General features: G+C 37.9%; 1 protein-coding gene across 1 annotated transcript in view; it reads left to right on the forward strand.

The window, feature by feature from the left end:
* The first annotated feature begins 785 nt into the window (after positions 1–785).
* LOC127927837 (uncharacterized) overlaps positions 786–16,359 on the forward strand; it is a 51,229-nt gene continuing 35,655 nt past the window's right edge. The window contains exons 1-2 of the mRNA XM_052514548.1: positions 786–870; positions 1,849–1,952. Coding sequence (XP_052370508.1) covers positions 786–870; positions 1,849–1,952 — 189 coding nt within the window. The remainder of the gene's footprint in view (positions 871–1,848; positions 1,953–16,359) is intronic.

Below are 16,359 nucleotides of genomic sequence, written 5' to 3' on the forward strand. Positions count from 1 at the left end.
GCCACCTCCACGGCCATGGGGGACCAATGAGACTAGCAAGGCCACCTCCACGGCCATGGGGGACCAATGAGACTAGCAAGGCCACCTCCACGGCCATGGGGGACCAATGAGAGTAGCAAGGCCACCTCCACGGCCATGGGGGACCAATGAGACTAGCAAGGCCACCTCCACGGCCATGGGGGACCAATGAGACTAGCAAGGCCACCTCCACGGCGATGGGGGACCAATGAGACTAGCAAGGCCACCTCCACGGCGATGGGGGACCAATGAGACTAGCAAGGCCACCTCCACGGCGATGGGGGACCAATGAGACTAGCAAGGCCACCTCCACGGCCATGGGGGACCAATGAGACTAGCAAGGCCACCTCCACGGCCATGGGGGACCAATGAGACTAGCAAGGCCACCTCCACGGCCATGGGGGACCAATGAGATAGCAAGGCCATCTCCACGGCGATGGGGGACCAATGAGACTAGCAAGGCCACCTCCACGGCGATGGGGGACCAATGAGACTAGCAAGGCCACCTCCACGGCGATGGGGGACCAATGAGAGTAGCAAGGCCACCTCCACGGCCATGGGGGACCAATGAGACTAGCAAGGCCACCTCCACGGCGATGGGGGACCAATGAGACTAGCAAGGCCACCTCCACGGCGATGGGGGACCAATGAGACTAGCAAGGCCACCTCCACGGCGATGGGGGACCAATGAGACTAGCAAGGCCACCTCCACGGCGATGGGGGACCAATGAGACTAGCAAGGCCACCTCCACGGCCATGGGGGACCAATGAGAGTAGCAAGGCCACCTCCACGGCCATGGGGGACCAATGAGAGTAGCAAGGCCACCTCCACGGCCATGGGGACCAATGAGAGTAGGGCCACTCAACGGCCATGGGGGACCAATGAGACTAGCAAGGCCACCTCCACGGCCATGGGGGACCAATGAGACTAGCAAGGCCACCTCCACGGCCATAGGGGACCAATGAGAGTAGCAAGGCGATGGGGGACCAATGAGACTAGCAAGGCCACCTCCACGGCCATGGGGGACCAATGAGAGTAGCAAGGCCACCTCCACGGCCATGGGGGACCAATGAGACTAGCAAGGCCACCTCCACGGCGATGGGGGACCAATGAGAGTAGCAAGGCCACCTCCATGGCGATGGGGCACCAATGAGACTAGCAAGGCCACCTCCACGGCGATGGGGGACCAATGAGACTAACAAGGCCACCTCCACGGCCATGGGGGACCAATGAGAGTAGCAAGGCCACCTCCACGGCCATGGGGGACCAATGAGACTAGCAAGGCCACCTCCACGGCCATGGGGGACCAATGAGAGTAGCAAGGCCACCTCCACGGCCATGGGGGACCAATGAGACTAGCAAGGCCACCTCCACGGCCATGGGGGACCAATGAGAGTAGCAAGGCGATGGGGGACCAATGAGACTAGCAAGGCCACCTCCACGGCCATGGGGGACCAATGAGACTAGCAAGGCCACCTCCACGGCCATGGGGGACCAATGAGACTAGCAAGGCCACCTCCACGGCGATGGGGGACCAATGAGACTAGCAAGGCCACCTCCACGGCGATGGGGGACCAATGAGACTAGCAAGGCCACCTCCATGGCGATGGGGGACCAATGAGACTAGCAAGGCCACCTCCACGGCCATGGGGGACCATCTTCAAGGTTCTTTGGAGGTCATCTTGAATTAATTATTAGGTCATGAACACTGGAACGCGGATGTTATGCTTTATATTCTGTCACCAATGGTTTGTTTTATGTATTTTTTACAATTTGTTTTTTCTATGGTACAAAATCAGACATTTTTCAATATTTTACATTGTCAATAGATATCCCCTCCTCCAGGTTTGGTGAATGGACCAACCAGACCCTCAAGACTGCCATGGTCAAGTCCCTTCATTGGTATCAGGAAGGATGGGAGATCAACCTGAAGGTAATTCTCTTTGCACACAACAGCAGCATCCAGGCCGAGTACGGACGGAGCCGCAGCTGTTGACTGAGGTAAAAAATGCAGCTGTATAAACAATTATTACATATACGATAGTCTTTCAAATGTGTGGTTGACTTAGTGTTGTTGTTTGTCTATTAGTGTTGTTGTTGTCTATTAATGTTGTTGTCTATTAGTGTTGTTGTTGTCTATTAATGTTGTTGTCTATTAGTGTTGTTGTTTGTCTATTAGTGTTGTTGTCGATTAGTGTTGCTTTTCTATTAGTGTTGTTGTTGTCTATTAGTGTTGTTGTTGTCTATTAGTGTTGTTGTCTATTAGTGTTTTTGTTGTCTATTAGTGTTGTTGTTGTCTATTAGTGTTGTTGTTTGTCTATTAGTGTTGTTGTCTACTAGTGTTGTCATCTATTAATGTTGTGTCTATTAGTGTTGTTGTTTGTCTATTAGTGTTGTTGTCTATTAGTGTTGTTGTCTATTAGTGTTGTTATCTATGAGTGTTGTTGTCTATTAGTGTTGTTATCTATTAGTGTTGTTGTCTATTAGTGTTGTTGTCTATTAGTGTTGTTGTTGTTTGTCTATTAGTGTTGTTGTCTATTAGTGTTGTTGTCTATTAGTGCTGTTGTTGTCTATTAGTGTTGTTGTCTATTAGTGCTGTTGTTTGTCTATTAGTGTTGTTGTTGTCTATTAGTGGTGTTGTCTATTAGTGTTGTTTGTCTATTAGAGTTGTTGTCTATTAGTGTTGTTGTTGTCTATTAGTGGTGTTTGTCTATTAGAGTTGTTGTCTATTAGTGTTGTTTGTCTATTAGAGTTGTTGTCTATTAGTGTTGTTGTTTGTCTATTAGTGTTGTTGTCTATTAGTGTTGTTGTCTATTAGTGTTGTTGTCTATTAGTGTTGTGTCTATTAGTGTTGTTGTCTATTAGTGTTGTTGTCTATTAGTGTTGTTGTTTGTCTATTAGTGTTGTTGTCTATTAGTGTTGTTGTCTATTAGTGTTGTTGTTTGTCTATTAGTGTTGTTGTTTGTCTATTAGTGTTGTTGTCTATTAGTGTTGTTGTTTGTCTATTAGTGTTGTTGTTTGTCTATTAGTGTTGTTGTTGTTGTCTATTAGTGTTGTTGTTTGTCTATTAGTGTTGTTGTCTATTAGTGTTGTTGTTGTCTATTAGTGGTGTTGTCTATTAGTGTTGTTGTTGTCTATTAGTGTTGTTGTCTATTAGTGTTGTTGTTGTCTATTAGTGCTGTTGTTTGTCTATTAGTGTTGTTGTCTGTCTATTAGTGTTGTTGTTTGTCTATTAGAGTTGTTGTCTATTAGTGTTGTTGTTTGTCTATTAGTGTTGTTGTCTATTAGTGTTGTTGTCTATTAGTGTTGTTGTCTGTCTATTAGTGTTGTTGTCTATTAGTGTTGTTGTCTTTTAGTGTTGTTGTTTATCTATTAGTGTTGTTGTTTGTCTATTAGTGTTGTTGTCTATTAGTGTTGTTGTCTATTAGTGTTGTTGTCTTTTAGTGTTGTTGTTTATCTATTAGTGTTGTCTGTCTATTAGTGTTGTTGTCTGTCTATTCGTGTTCTTGTCTATTCGTGTTGTTGTTTGTCTATTAGTGGTGTTATCTATTAGTGTTGTTGTCTATTAGTGTTGTTGTATATTAGTGGTGTTGTTGTCTATTAGTGCTGCTGTTTGTCTATTAGTGTTGTTGTCTATAAGTGTTGTTGTCTTTTACTGTTGTTGTTTATCTATTAGTGTTGTTGTCTATTAGTGTTGTTGTTATCTATTAATGTTGTTGTCTATTAGTGTTGTTGTTGTCTATTAATGTTGTTGTCTATTAGTGTTGTTGTTTGTCTATTAGTGTTGTTGTCTATTAGTGTTATTGTTTGTCTATTAGTGTTGTTGTTGTCTATTAGTGTTGCTTTTCTATTAGTGTTGTTGTTGTCTATTAGTGTTGTTGTCGATTAGTGATGTTGTCTATTAGTGTTGTTGTCTATTAGTGTTTTGTTGTCTATTAGTGTTGTTGTTTATTAGTGTTGTTGTCTATTAGTGTTGTTGTTTGTCTATTAGTGTTGTTGTCTACTAGTGTTTTTGTCTATTAGTGTTGTTGTCTATTAGTGTTGTTGTCGATTAGTGTTGTTGTCTATTAATGTTGTGTCTATTAGTGTTGTTGTTGTCTATTAGTGTTGTTGTCTATTAGTGTTGTTGTCTATGAGTGTTCTTGTCTATTAGTGTTGTTGTCTATTAGTGTTGTTGTCTATTAGTGTTGTTGTCTATTAGTGTTGTCGTCTATTAATGTTGTTGTCTATTCGTGTTGTTGTCTATTAGTGTTGTTGTTTGTCTATTAGTGTTGTTGTCTATTAGTGTTGTTGTCTATTAGTGCTGTTGTTTGTCTATTAGTGTTGTTGTTGTCTATTAGTGTTGTTGTCTATTAGTGTTGTTGTCTATTAGTGTTGTTGTCTATTAGTGTTGTTGTCTATTAGTGTTGTTGTTGTCTATTAGTGTTGTTGTCTATTAGTGTTGTTGTCTATTAGTGTTGTTGTCTATTAGTGTTGTTGTCTATTAGTGTTGTTGTTTGTCTATTAGTGTTGTTGTTGTCTATTAGTGTTGTTGTCTATTAGTGTTGTTGTCTATTAGTGTTGTTGTCTATTAGTGTTGTTGTCTATTAGTTTTGTTGTCTATTAGTGTTGTTGTCTATTAGTGTTGTTGTCTATTAGTGTTGTTGTCTATTAGTGTTGTTGTTTGTCTATTAGTGTTGTTGTTTGTCTATTAGTGTTGTTGTCTATTAGTGCTGTTGTTTGTCTATTAGTGTTGTTGTTGTCTATTAGTGTTGTTGTTTGTCTATTAGTGTTGTTGTTTGTCTATTAGTGTTGTTGTCTATTAGTGTTGTTGTTGTCTATTAGTGCTGTTGTCTATTAGTGTTGTTGTTGTCTATTAGTGTTGTTGTCTATTAGTGTTGTTGTTGTCTATTAGTGCTGTTGTTTGTCTATTAGTGTTGTTGTAGGTCTATTAGTGTTGTTTGTCTATTAGAGTTGTTGTCTATTAGTGTTGTTGTTTGTCTATTAGTGTTGTTGTCTATTAGTGTTGTTGTCTATTAGTGTTGTTGTTTGTCTATTAGTGTTGTTGTCTATTAGTGTTGTTGTTTATCTATTAGTGTTGTTGTCTATTAGTGTTGTTGTCTATTAGTGTTGTTGTTTGTCTATTAGTGTTGTTGTCTATTAGTGTTGTTGTCTTTTAGTGTTGTTGTTTATCTATTAGTGTTGTTGTCTATTAGTGTTGTTGTCTTTTAGTGTTGTTGTCTATTAGTGTTGTCTGTCTATTAGTGTTGTTGTCTATTAGTGTTGTTGTCTTTTAGTGTTGTTGTTTATCTATTAGTGTTGTTGTCTATTAGTGTTGTTGTTGTCTATTAGTGCTGTTGTTTGTCTATTAGTGTTGTTGTCTATTAGTGTAGTTGTCTTTTACTGTTGTTGTTTATCTATTAGTGTTGTTGTCTATTAGTGTTGTTGTCTTTTAGTGTTGTTGTCTATTAGTGTTGTCTGTCTATTAGTGTTGTTGTCTGTCTATTAGTGTTGTTGTCTATTAGTGTTGTTATCTATTAGTGTTGTTATCTATTAGTGTTGTTGTCTATTATTGTTGTTGTTATCTATTAGTGTTCTTGTCTATTAGTGTTGTTGTCTTTTAGTGTTGTTGTTTATCTATTAGTGCTGTTGTCTATTAGTGTTGTTGTTGTCTATTAGTGTTGTTTGTCTATTAGTGTTGTTGTCTATTAGTGTTGTTGTCTATTAGTGTTGTTGTCTTTTAGTGTTGTTGTCTGTCTATTAGTGTTGTTGTCTATTAGTGTTGTTGTCTTTTAGTGTTGTTGTCTGTCTATTAGTGTTGTTGTCTATTAGTGTTGTTGTCTTTTAGTGTTGTTGTTTATCTATTAGTGTTGTTGTCTATTAGTGTTGTTGTTGTCTATTAGTGTTGTTGTTTGTCTATTAGTGTTGTTGTCTATTAGTGTTCTTGTCTATTAGTGTTCTTGTCTATTAGTGTTGTTGTCTATTAGTGGTGTTGTTGTCTATTAGTGGTGTTGTTGTCTATTAGTGCTGCTGTTTGTCTATTCGTGTTCTTGTCTATTAGTGTTGTTTGTCTATTATTGCTGTTGTTTGTCTATTAGTGTTGTTGTCTATTAGTGTTGTTGTCTTTTACTGTTGTTGTCTGTCTATTAGTGTTGTTGTCTATTAGTGTTGTTGTCTATTAATGTTGTTGTCTATTAGTGTTGTTGTCTATTATTGTTGTTGTTTGTCTATTAGTGTTGTTGTCTATTAGTGTTGTTGTCTATTAGTGCTGTTGTTTGTCTATTAGTGTTGTTGTTGTCTATTAGTGTTGTTGTCTATTAGTGTTGTTGTCTATTAGTGTTGTTGTCTATTAGTGTTGTTGTCTATTAGTGTTGTTGTTTGTCTATTAGTGTTGTTGTTTGTCTATTAGTGTTGTTGTCTATTAGTGTTGTTGTTGTCTATTAGTGTTGTTGTCTATTAGTGTTGTTGTCTATTAGTGTTGTTGTCTATTAGTGTTGTTGTCTATTAGTGTTGTTGTTTGTCTATTAGTGTTGTTGTTGTCTATTAGTGTTGTTGTCTATTAGTGTTGTTGTCTATTAGTGTTGTTGTCTATTAGTGTTGTTGTCTATTAGTGTTGTTGTCTATTAGTGTTGTTGTCTATTAGTGTTGTTGTCTATTAGTGTTGTTGTCTATTAGTGTTGTTGTCTATTAGTGTTGTTGTCTATTAGTGTTGTTGTTTGTCTATTAGTGTTGTTGTTTGTCTATTAGTGTTGTTGTCTATTAGTGTTGTTGTTGTCTATTAGTGTTGTTGTCTATTAGTGTTGTTGTCTATTAGTGTTGTTGTTGTCTATTAGTGTTGTTGTTGTCTATTAGTGCTGTTGTTTGTCTATTAGTGTTGTTGTTGTCTATTAGTGGTGTTGTCTATTAGTGTTGTTTGTCTATTAGAGTTGTTGTCTATTAGTGTTGTTGTTTGTCTATTAGTGTTGTTTGTCTATTAGTGTTGTTGTCTGTCTATTAGTGTTGTTGTCTGTCTATTAGTGTTGTTGTCTATTAGTGTTGTTGTTTGTCTATTAGTGTTGTTGTCTATTAGTGTTGTTGTTTGTCTATTAGTGTTGTTGTCTATTAGTGTTGTTGTCTATTAGTGTTGTTGTCTATTAGTGTTGTTGTTTATCTATTAGTGTTGTCTGTCTATTAGTGTTGTTGTCTGTCTATTAGTGTTGTCTGTCTATTAGTGTTGTTGTTTGTCTATTTGTGTTCTTGTCTATTAGTGTTGTTGTCTATTAGTGTTGTTGTATATTAGTGGTGTTGTTGTCTATTAGTGCTGCTGTTTGTCTATTAGTGTTGTTGTCTATAAGTGTTGTTGTCTTTTACTGTTGTTGTTTATCTATTAGTGTTGTTGTCTATTAGTGTTGTTGTTGTCTATTAGTGCTGTTTGTCTATTAGTGTTGTTGTTGTCTATTAGTGTTGTTGTTGTCTATTATTGTTGTTGTCTATTAGTGTTGTTGTCTATTAGTGTTGTTGTTGTCTATTAGTGCTGTTTGTCTATTAGTGTTGTTGTTGTCTATTAGTGTTGTTGTTGTCTATTAGTGCTGTTTGTCTATTAGTGTTGTTGTTGTCTATTAGTGCTGTTTGTCTATTAGTGTTGTTGTTGTCTATTAGTGTTGTTGTCTATTAGTGTTGTTGTCTTTTAGTGTTGTTGTCTATTAGTGTTGTCTGTCTATTAGTGTTGTTGTCTGTCTATTAGTGTTGTTGTCTATTAGTGTTGTTATCTATTAGTGTTGTTGTTTATCTATTAGTGTTGTTGTCTATTAGTGTTGTTGTTATCTATTAGTGTTGTTTGTCTATTAGTGTTGTTGTTTGTCTATTAATGTTGTTGTCTATTAGTGTTGTTGTCTATTAGTGTTTTTGTCTATTAGTGTTGTTGTCTATTAGTGTTGTTGTCTATTAGTGGTGTTGTTGTCTATTAGTGCTGCTGTTTGTCTATTAGTGTTGTTGTCTATTAGTGTTGTTGTCTATTAGTGTTGTTGTTGTCTATTAGTGTTGTTTGTCTATTAGTGTTGCTGTTTGTCTATTAATGTTGTTGTCTATTAGTGTTGTGTCTATTAGTGTTGTTGTCTATTAGTGTTGTTGTTTGTCTATTAGTGTTGTTGTCTATTAGTGTTGTTGTCTATTAGTGTTGTTGTTGTCTATTATTGTTGTTGTCTATTAGTGTTGTTGTTGTCTATTAGTGTTGTTGTTGTCTATTGGTGTTGTTGTTGTCTATTAGTGTTGTTGTTTGTCAATTAGTGTTGTTGTCTATTAGTGTTGTTGTTGTCTATTAGTGTTGTTGTTTGTCTATTAGTGTTGTTGTTGTCTATTAGTGTTGTTGTCTATTATTGTTGTTGTCTATTATTGTTGTTGTCTATTAGTGTTGTTGTTGTCTATTAGTGTTGTTGTTGTCTATTCGTGTTCTTGTCTTAGTGTTGTTGTCTATTAGTGTTGTTGTCTATTAGTGTTGTTGTCTTTTAGTGTTGTTGTTTATCTATTAGTGTTGTTGTCTATTCATTTTGTTGTTTGTCTATTAGTGCTGTTGTTGTCTATTAGTGTTGTTGTTTATTAGTGTTGTTGTCTATTAGTGTTATTGTTTGTCTATTAGTGTTTTTTTGTCTATTAGTGTTGTTGTTTATTAGTGTTGTTGTCTATTAGTGTTGTTGTTTGTCTATTAGTGTTGTTGTCTATTAGTGTTGTTGTCTATTAGTGTTGTTGTCTATTAGTGTTGTTGTCTATTAGTGTTGTTGTCTATTAGTGTTGTTGTCTATTAGTGTTGTTGTCTATTAGTGTTGTTGTCTATTAGTGTTGTTGTTGTCTATTGGTGTTGTTTTCTATTAGTGTAGTTGTCTATTAGTGGTGTTGTATATTTGTTGTTGTTTGTCTATTAGTGTTGTTGTTGTTGTTGTTGTCTATTAGTGTTGTTGTCTATTAGTGTTGTTTGTCTATTAATGTTGGTGTTTGTCTATCATTGTTGTTGTTGTCTATTAGTGTTGTTGTTTGTCTATTAGTGTTGTTGTCTATTAGTGTTGTTGTCTATTAGTGTTGTTGTTTGTCTGTTCGTGTTGTTGTTGTCTATTGGTGTTCTTGTCTATTAGTGTTGTTGTCTATTAGTGTTGTTGTCTATTAGTGTTGTTGTTTGTCTATTAGTGTTGTTGTCTATTAGTGTTGTTGTCTATTAGTGTTGTTGTCTATTAGTGTTGTTGTCTATTAGTGTTGTTGTTGTCTATTAGTGTTGTTGTCTATTAGTGTTGTTGTCTATTAGTGTTGTTGTCTATTAGTGTTGTTGTCTATTAGTTGTGTTGTCTATTAGTGTTGTTGTCTATTAGTGTTGTTGTCTATTAGTGGTGTTGTCTATTAGTTTTATTTGTCTATTAGTGTTGTTGTCTATTAGTTTTATTTGTCTATTAGTGTTGATGTTTGCATTGCTATTTGCGTATAATGTACTTTCAGATGACTGAAACCCCAGGTGATGTGGGGAAAGAACGCCTTCGAAAACAACACACGTGGAGGTTTTTGACCAGGTAAAGTGTAACCTGTGTGATTGCTTGTTTCCACCTCTGTCTCCAACCCTGTTCCCTTTACCTCTGCTCCTGTTCTCCAGGACCTAGGGGTTCCACATTATTCATTGTTGTATCCTAGGACCTAAAATAGATATACACTTCCTGTCAAAACTTTTAGAACACCTACTAATTCCAGGGTTTTTCTTTATTTTTACAATTTTCTACATAGAATATTAGTGAGGACATCAGAACTATGAAATAACACATATGGACTCATGTAGTAACCAAAAAACTGTTAAACACATTCAAATACATATATATATTTACCTCAAATAGCCACCCTTTGCCTTGATGACAGCTTTGCACACTCTTGGTATTCTCTCAACCAGCTTCACCTGGAATGCTTTTCCAACTGTCTTGAAGGAGTTCCCACATATGCTGAGCACTTGTTGGCTGTATTTCCTTCACTCTGCGGTCCGACTCATCCCAAACCATCTCAATTAAGTTGAGGTCGGGGGATTGTGGTGGGCAGGTCATCTGATGCAACACTCAATCACTCTCCTTCTTGGTAAAATAGCCATTAAACAGCCTGGAGGTGTTTTGGGTCATTGTCCTGTTGAAAAACAAGTGATTATCCCACCAAGCCCAAACCAGATGGGATGGCGTATCGCTGCAGAATGCTGTGGTAGCCATGCTGGTTAAGTGTGCCCTGAATTCTAAATAAATCACAGACAGTGTCAAGAGCAAAGGACCCCTCACACCATCACACCTCCTCCTCCATGCTTCACGGTGGGAAATACACATGCAGAGATCATCTGTTCACCCACACCACGTCTCACAAAGATGCTGCGGTTGGAACCAAAAATCCACCGGTCTAATGTCCATTGCTTGTGTTTCTTGGCACAAGCAAGTCTCTTCTTATTATTGGTGTCCTTTAGTAGGGGTTTCTTTGCAGCAATTTGACCATGATGGCCTGATTCATGCAGTCTCCTCTGAACAGTTGATGTTGAGATGTGTCTGTTACTTGAACTCTGTGAAGCATTTATTTGGGTTGCAATTTCTGGGGCTGGTAACTATAATGAACTTATTCTCTGCAGCAGAGGTAACTCTGGGTCTTCCTTTCCTGTTGCGGTCCTCATGAGAGACGGTTTCATCATAGCGCTTGATGGTTTTTGCAACTGCAATTGAAGAAACTTTCAACGTTTTTGAAATGTCCATATTGACTGACCTTGTCTTAAAGTAATGATGAACTGTTGTTTCTCTGCCTATTTGAGCTGTTCTTGCCATAATATGGACTGGGTCTTTTACCAAATAGGGCTGTCTTCTGTATACCACCCCTACCTTGTCACAACACAACTGATTGGCTCAATTGCATTAAGAAGGAAAGAAATTCCACAAATTAACGTTTAACAAGGCACACTTATTAATTGAAATGCATTCTAGCTGACTACCTCATGAAGCTTGTTGAGAGAATGCCAAGAGTGTGCAAAGCTGTCATCAAGGCAAAGGGTGGCTACTTTAAAGAATCTCAATTGTAAAATATATTTAGATTTGTTTAACACTTGTTTTTTGTTGCTACATGATTCCATGTGTGTTATTTCATAGTTTGGATGTCTTCACTATTTTTCTACAATGTAGAAAATAGTTAAAAATAAAGAAAAACCCAGGAATGAGTAGGTGTTGTAAAACTTTTGACCGGTAGTGTACGGTAGTGAGCTTGCGAGAATGAATAATAGAGGATCCCTGAAATGATAATATTTCAGTGTAGATAAGGGAAGGCCAGGTTTAAATAACAACATGGCAGCCAGACTCTTCAGTGTATGAATCAAACGGATTTGCATATGAATGGAGTGGAAATTAGCTGACTTCCTGTTCTGTAAGGTAAGTAACTGTGTCAAGCAGATGACACGTTTCCTGTTTCCTTTGCCATTTCCGAAACGTAGCAATGTTTAAGACATGGATTTCACGTCACTATGTTAACAAGGTACCCACAAGTAGTTCAAATTAATGCTTTCATTTTATTAGCTAAAGAAAAGTTGTTTAAACAGTGAAAGTGTCGTGGAAATCAGCCTTGTTTGCACAGCGATGATGAAAAGAACATCATTTAGTCTGTAATGATCTCCAAAATTCGAATCATTAGGTCATCACACCGTTGATATAGCAACGGGCACTAATAGTTTATGGAATCCCATTGTGACGGAGAGAAGGACGCTATTTGACCGGGGAACATTACTTAGCATGACAGGCCCAAAGTGAGATTTGGTCACGGGCAAAACATTTTACTGCCCCTCCTGTTCACAGTGGATTATTGTTTTTGCAGTGTCATAGTAAAAATCTTACAATTATTCCCATTTTGCCAAGGGGCAGAGTAAGTGTTGTAGTTTTAAAGCTAATTTCCTGCAATTCTACACATTTTGCTGTGACTTATGACTGACCATAAGACCATGTTTATATGATATCTGTGTTAGAGTGACTAATAAAATCAATTGGGGCCCCCTGGAAGTCAGGGCCCCTGAGCCAGGGCTGGAATAACACATTTTTCCATGAGCCACAGAGAAAAATGTTTTATTGCCCATCTCATGCTATTCTACACATTTTGCCAGGAGGATGAGAGCACATTTTGTAGTTTTAAAGCTAATTTTATGCTATTCTACACATTTTGCCAGGAGGATGAGAGCACATTTTGTAGTTTTAAAGCTAATTTTATGCTATTCTACACATTTTGACAGGAGGATGAGAGCACATTTTGTAGTTTTAAAGCTAATTTTATGCTATTCTACACATTTTGACAGGAGGATGAGAGCACATTTTGCAGTTTAAAGCTAATTTTACGCTATTCTACACATTTTGACAGGATGAGAGCACATTTTGCAGTTTAAAGCTAATTTTACGCTATTCTACACATTTTGACAGGAGGATGAGAGCACATTTTGTAGTTTTAAAGCTAATGTTATGCTATTCTACACATTTTGACATTTCCTGTTAAGTGTTCATATGCTATATTGGGGGACCCAACCAAATATGAATCTATATATTTTTGGGGGGTTGGGGACCTTTCATGCCTGTGCGGTAAATGAGCCCTGAGCACATGCCCAGTTTAGTTAATGTGGTCGATTAGGCTATAAGGATTAGATAGCTGGCTAGACTACTTTACCTGGCCAGGTTAGCTGACATGTGCGAATTGAGAGACTGGCATGACAAGTGGAAATCTCCTGATGGAAGATCCTCAATCATCCAAGGAGGTGTTGTCCACAAGAGGGAAGTATTTCACCTTGACTCCTCATCTAATCGTTCAGCAGTGTCAGGGTTAAGTCTATTTTGGTACAGGGAAGGTGAGACCTTTATGTTTCACAGCATACAAAACAAACAATATTACACCACAGGAATGTACTGAATATAGGCTACTATTAATTGTGCCGTTTGTTCCCGTGTTGAAGAAACCCTACACACTGTGACTTGGGTAACTTGTCTTTGTCACAGATCTGGTCTCAGAGTCTGTGATCAAATTATCTGACCTGCACTTAAGAACCAGTCTTGTTATTCTACAATTAAAAACACATTTCGTTCATGAATTCTGAGTTATGTAGAGAGGTCATCGGGTTTGTTGATCAATACCGGAAACAGAAGAGACAGTCATGTTTTTAGGCATCGTCACATCAGTACAGTCATGTTTTTAGGCATCGTCACATCAGTCATGTTTTTAGGCATCGTCACATCAGTCATGTTTTTAGGCATCATCACATCAGTCATGTTTTTAGACATCATCACATCAGTACAGTCATGTTTTTAGACATCATCATCAGTCATGTTTTTAGGCATCGTCACATCAGTCATGTTTTTAGGCATCATCACATCAGTCATGTTTTTAGGCATCGTCACATCAGTCATGTTTTTAGGCATCATCACATCAGTACAGTCATGTTTTTAGGCATCATCACATCAGTCATGTTTTTAGGCATCGTCACATCAGTCATGTTTTTAGGCATCGTCACATCAGTACAGTCATGTTTTTAGGCATCATCACATCAGTCATGTTTTTAGGCATCGTCACATCAGTCATGTTTTTAGGCATCATCACATCAGTCATGTTTTTAGGCATCATCACATCAGTCATGTTTTTAGGCATCGTCACATCAGTCATGTTTTTAGGCATCGTCACATCAGTCATGTTTTTAGGCATCATCACATCAGTACAGTCATGTTTTTAGGCATCATCACATCAGTCATGTTTTTAGGCATCGTCACATCAGTACAGTCATGTTTTTAGGCATCATCACATCAGTCATGTTTTTAGGCATCGTCACATCAGTCATGTTTTTAGGCATCGTCACATCAGTCATGTTTTTAGGCATCATCAGTCATCAGTACAGTCATGTTTTTAGGCATCATCACATCAGTCATGTTTTTAGGCATCGTCACATCAGTACAGTCATGTTTTTAGGCATCATCACATCAGTCATGTTTTTAGACATCATCACATCAGTCATGTTTTTAGGCATCGTCACATCAGTCATGTTTTTAGGCATCGTCACATCAGTCATGTTTTTAGGCATCATCACATCAGTCATGTTTTTAGGCATCGTCACATCAGTCATGTTTTTAGGCATCGTCACATCAGTCATGTTTTTAGGCATCATCACATCAGTCATGTTTTTAGACATCATCACATCAGTACAGTCATGTTTTTAGGCATCATCACATCAGTACAGTCATGTTTTTAGGCATCATCACATCAGTCATGTTTTTAGGCATCGTCACATCAGTCATGTTTTTAGGCATCATCACATCAGTCATGTTTTTAGGCATCATCACATCAGTCATGTTTTTAGGCATCATCACATCAGTACAGTCATGTTTTTAGGCATCGTCACATCAGTCATGTTTTTAGGCATCGTCACATCAGTCATGTTTTTAGGCATCATCACATCAGTCATGTTTTTAGGCATCGTCACATCAGTCATGTTTTTAGGCATCGTCACATCAGTCATGTTTTTAGGCATCGTCATCATCAGTCATGTTTTTAGGCATCGTCACATCAGTCATGTTTTTAGGCATCGTCACATCAGTCATGTTTTTAGGCATCATCACATCAGTCATGTTTTTAGGCATCATCATCATCAGTCATGTTTTTAGGCATCATCACATCAGTCATGTTTTTAGGCATCGTCACATCAGTCATGTTTTTAGGCATCGTCACATCAGTCATGTTTTTAGGCATCATCACATCAGTCATGTTTTTAGGCATCATCACATCAGTCATGTTTTTAGGCATCATCACATCAGTCATGTTTTTAGGCATCATCACATCAGTCATGTTTTTAGGCATCATCACATCAGTACAGTCATGTTTTTAGGCATCGTCACATCAGTACAGTCATGTTTTTAGGCATCATCACATCAGTCATGTTTTTAGGCATCGTCACATCAGTCATGTTTTTAGGCATCATCACATCAGTCATGTTTTTAGGCATCGTCACATCAGTCATGTTTTTAGGCATCATCACATCAGTCATGTTTTTAGGCATCATCACATCAGTCATGTTTTTAGGCATCATCACATCAGTCATGTTTTTAGGCATCGTCACATCAGTCATGTTTTTAGGCATCATCACATCAGTCATGTTTTTAGACATCATCACATCAGTCATGTTTTTAGGCATCGTCACATCAGTCATGTTTTTAGGCATCATCACATCAGTCATGTTTTTAGACATCATCACATCAGTCATGTTTTTAGGCATCGTCATCATCAGTCATGTTTTTAGGCATCATCACATCAGTACAGTCATGTTTTTAGGCATCATCACATCAGTCATGTTTTTAGGCATCGTCACATCAGTCATGTTTTTAGGCATCATCACATCAGTCATGTTTTTAGGCATCGTCACATCAGTCATGTTTTTAGGCATCATCACATCAGTCATGTTTTTAGACATCATCACATCAGTACAGTCATGTTTTTAGACATCATCACATCAGTCATGTTTTTAGGCATCGTCACATCAGTCATGTTTTTAGGCATCATCACATCAGTCATGTTTTTAGGCATCGTCACATCAGTCATGTTTTTAGGCATCATCACATCAGTCATGTTTTTAGGCATCATCACATCAGTCATGTTTTTAGGCATCATCACATCAGTACAGTCATGTTTTTAGGCATCGTCACATCAGTCATGTTTTTAGACATCATCACATCAGTACAGTCATGTTTTTAGGCATCGTCACATCAGTCATGTTTTTAGGCATCGTCACATCAGTCATGTTTTTAGACATCATCACATCAGTCATGTTTTTAGGCATCATCACATCAGTCATGTTTTTAGGCATCGTCACATCAGTCATGTTTTTAGGCATCGTCACATCAGTCATGTTTTTAGGCATCGTCACATCAGTCATGTTTTTAGACATCATCACATCAGTCATGTTTTTAGGCATCATCTCATCAGTCATGTTTTTAGGCATCGTCACATCAGTCATGTTTTTAGGCATCGTCACATCAGTCATGTTTTTAGGCATCGTCACATCAGTCATGTTTTTAGGCATCGTCACATCAGTCATGTTTTTAGGCATCGTCACATCAGTCATGTTTTTAGACATCATCACATCAGTCATGTTTTTAGGCATCATCACATCAGTCATGTTTTTAGGCATCGTCACATCAGTCATGTTTTTAGGCATCGTCACATCAGTCATGTTTTTAGGCATCGTCACATCAGTCATGTTTTTAGGCATCGTCACATCAGTCATGTTTTTAGGCATCGTCACATCAGTCATGTTTTTAGACATCATCACATCAGTCATGTTTTTAGGCATCATCACATCAGTCATGTTTTTAGGCATCATCACATCA

Source organism: Oncorhynchus keta, unplaced genomic scaffold (assembly GCF_023373465.1).
Source record: "Oncorhynchus keta strain PuntledgeMale-10-30-2019 unplaced genomic scaffold, Oket_V2 Un_scaffold_18035_pilon_pilon, whole genome shotgun sequence".
Classification (NCBI taxonomy): domain Eukaryota; kingdom Metazoa; phylum Chordata; class Actinopteri; order Salmoniformes; family Salmonidae; genus Oncorhynchus; species Oncorhynchus keta.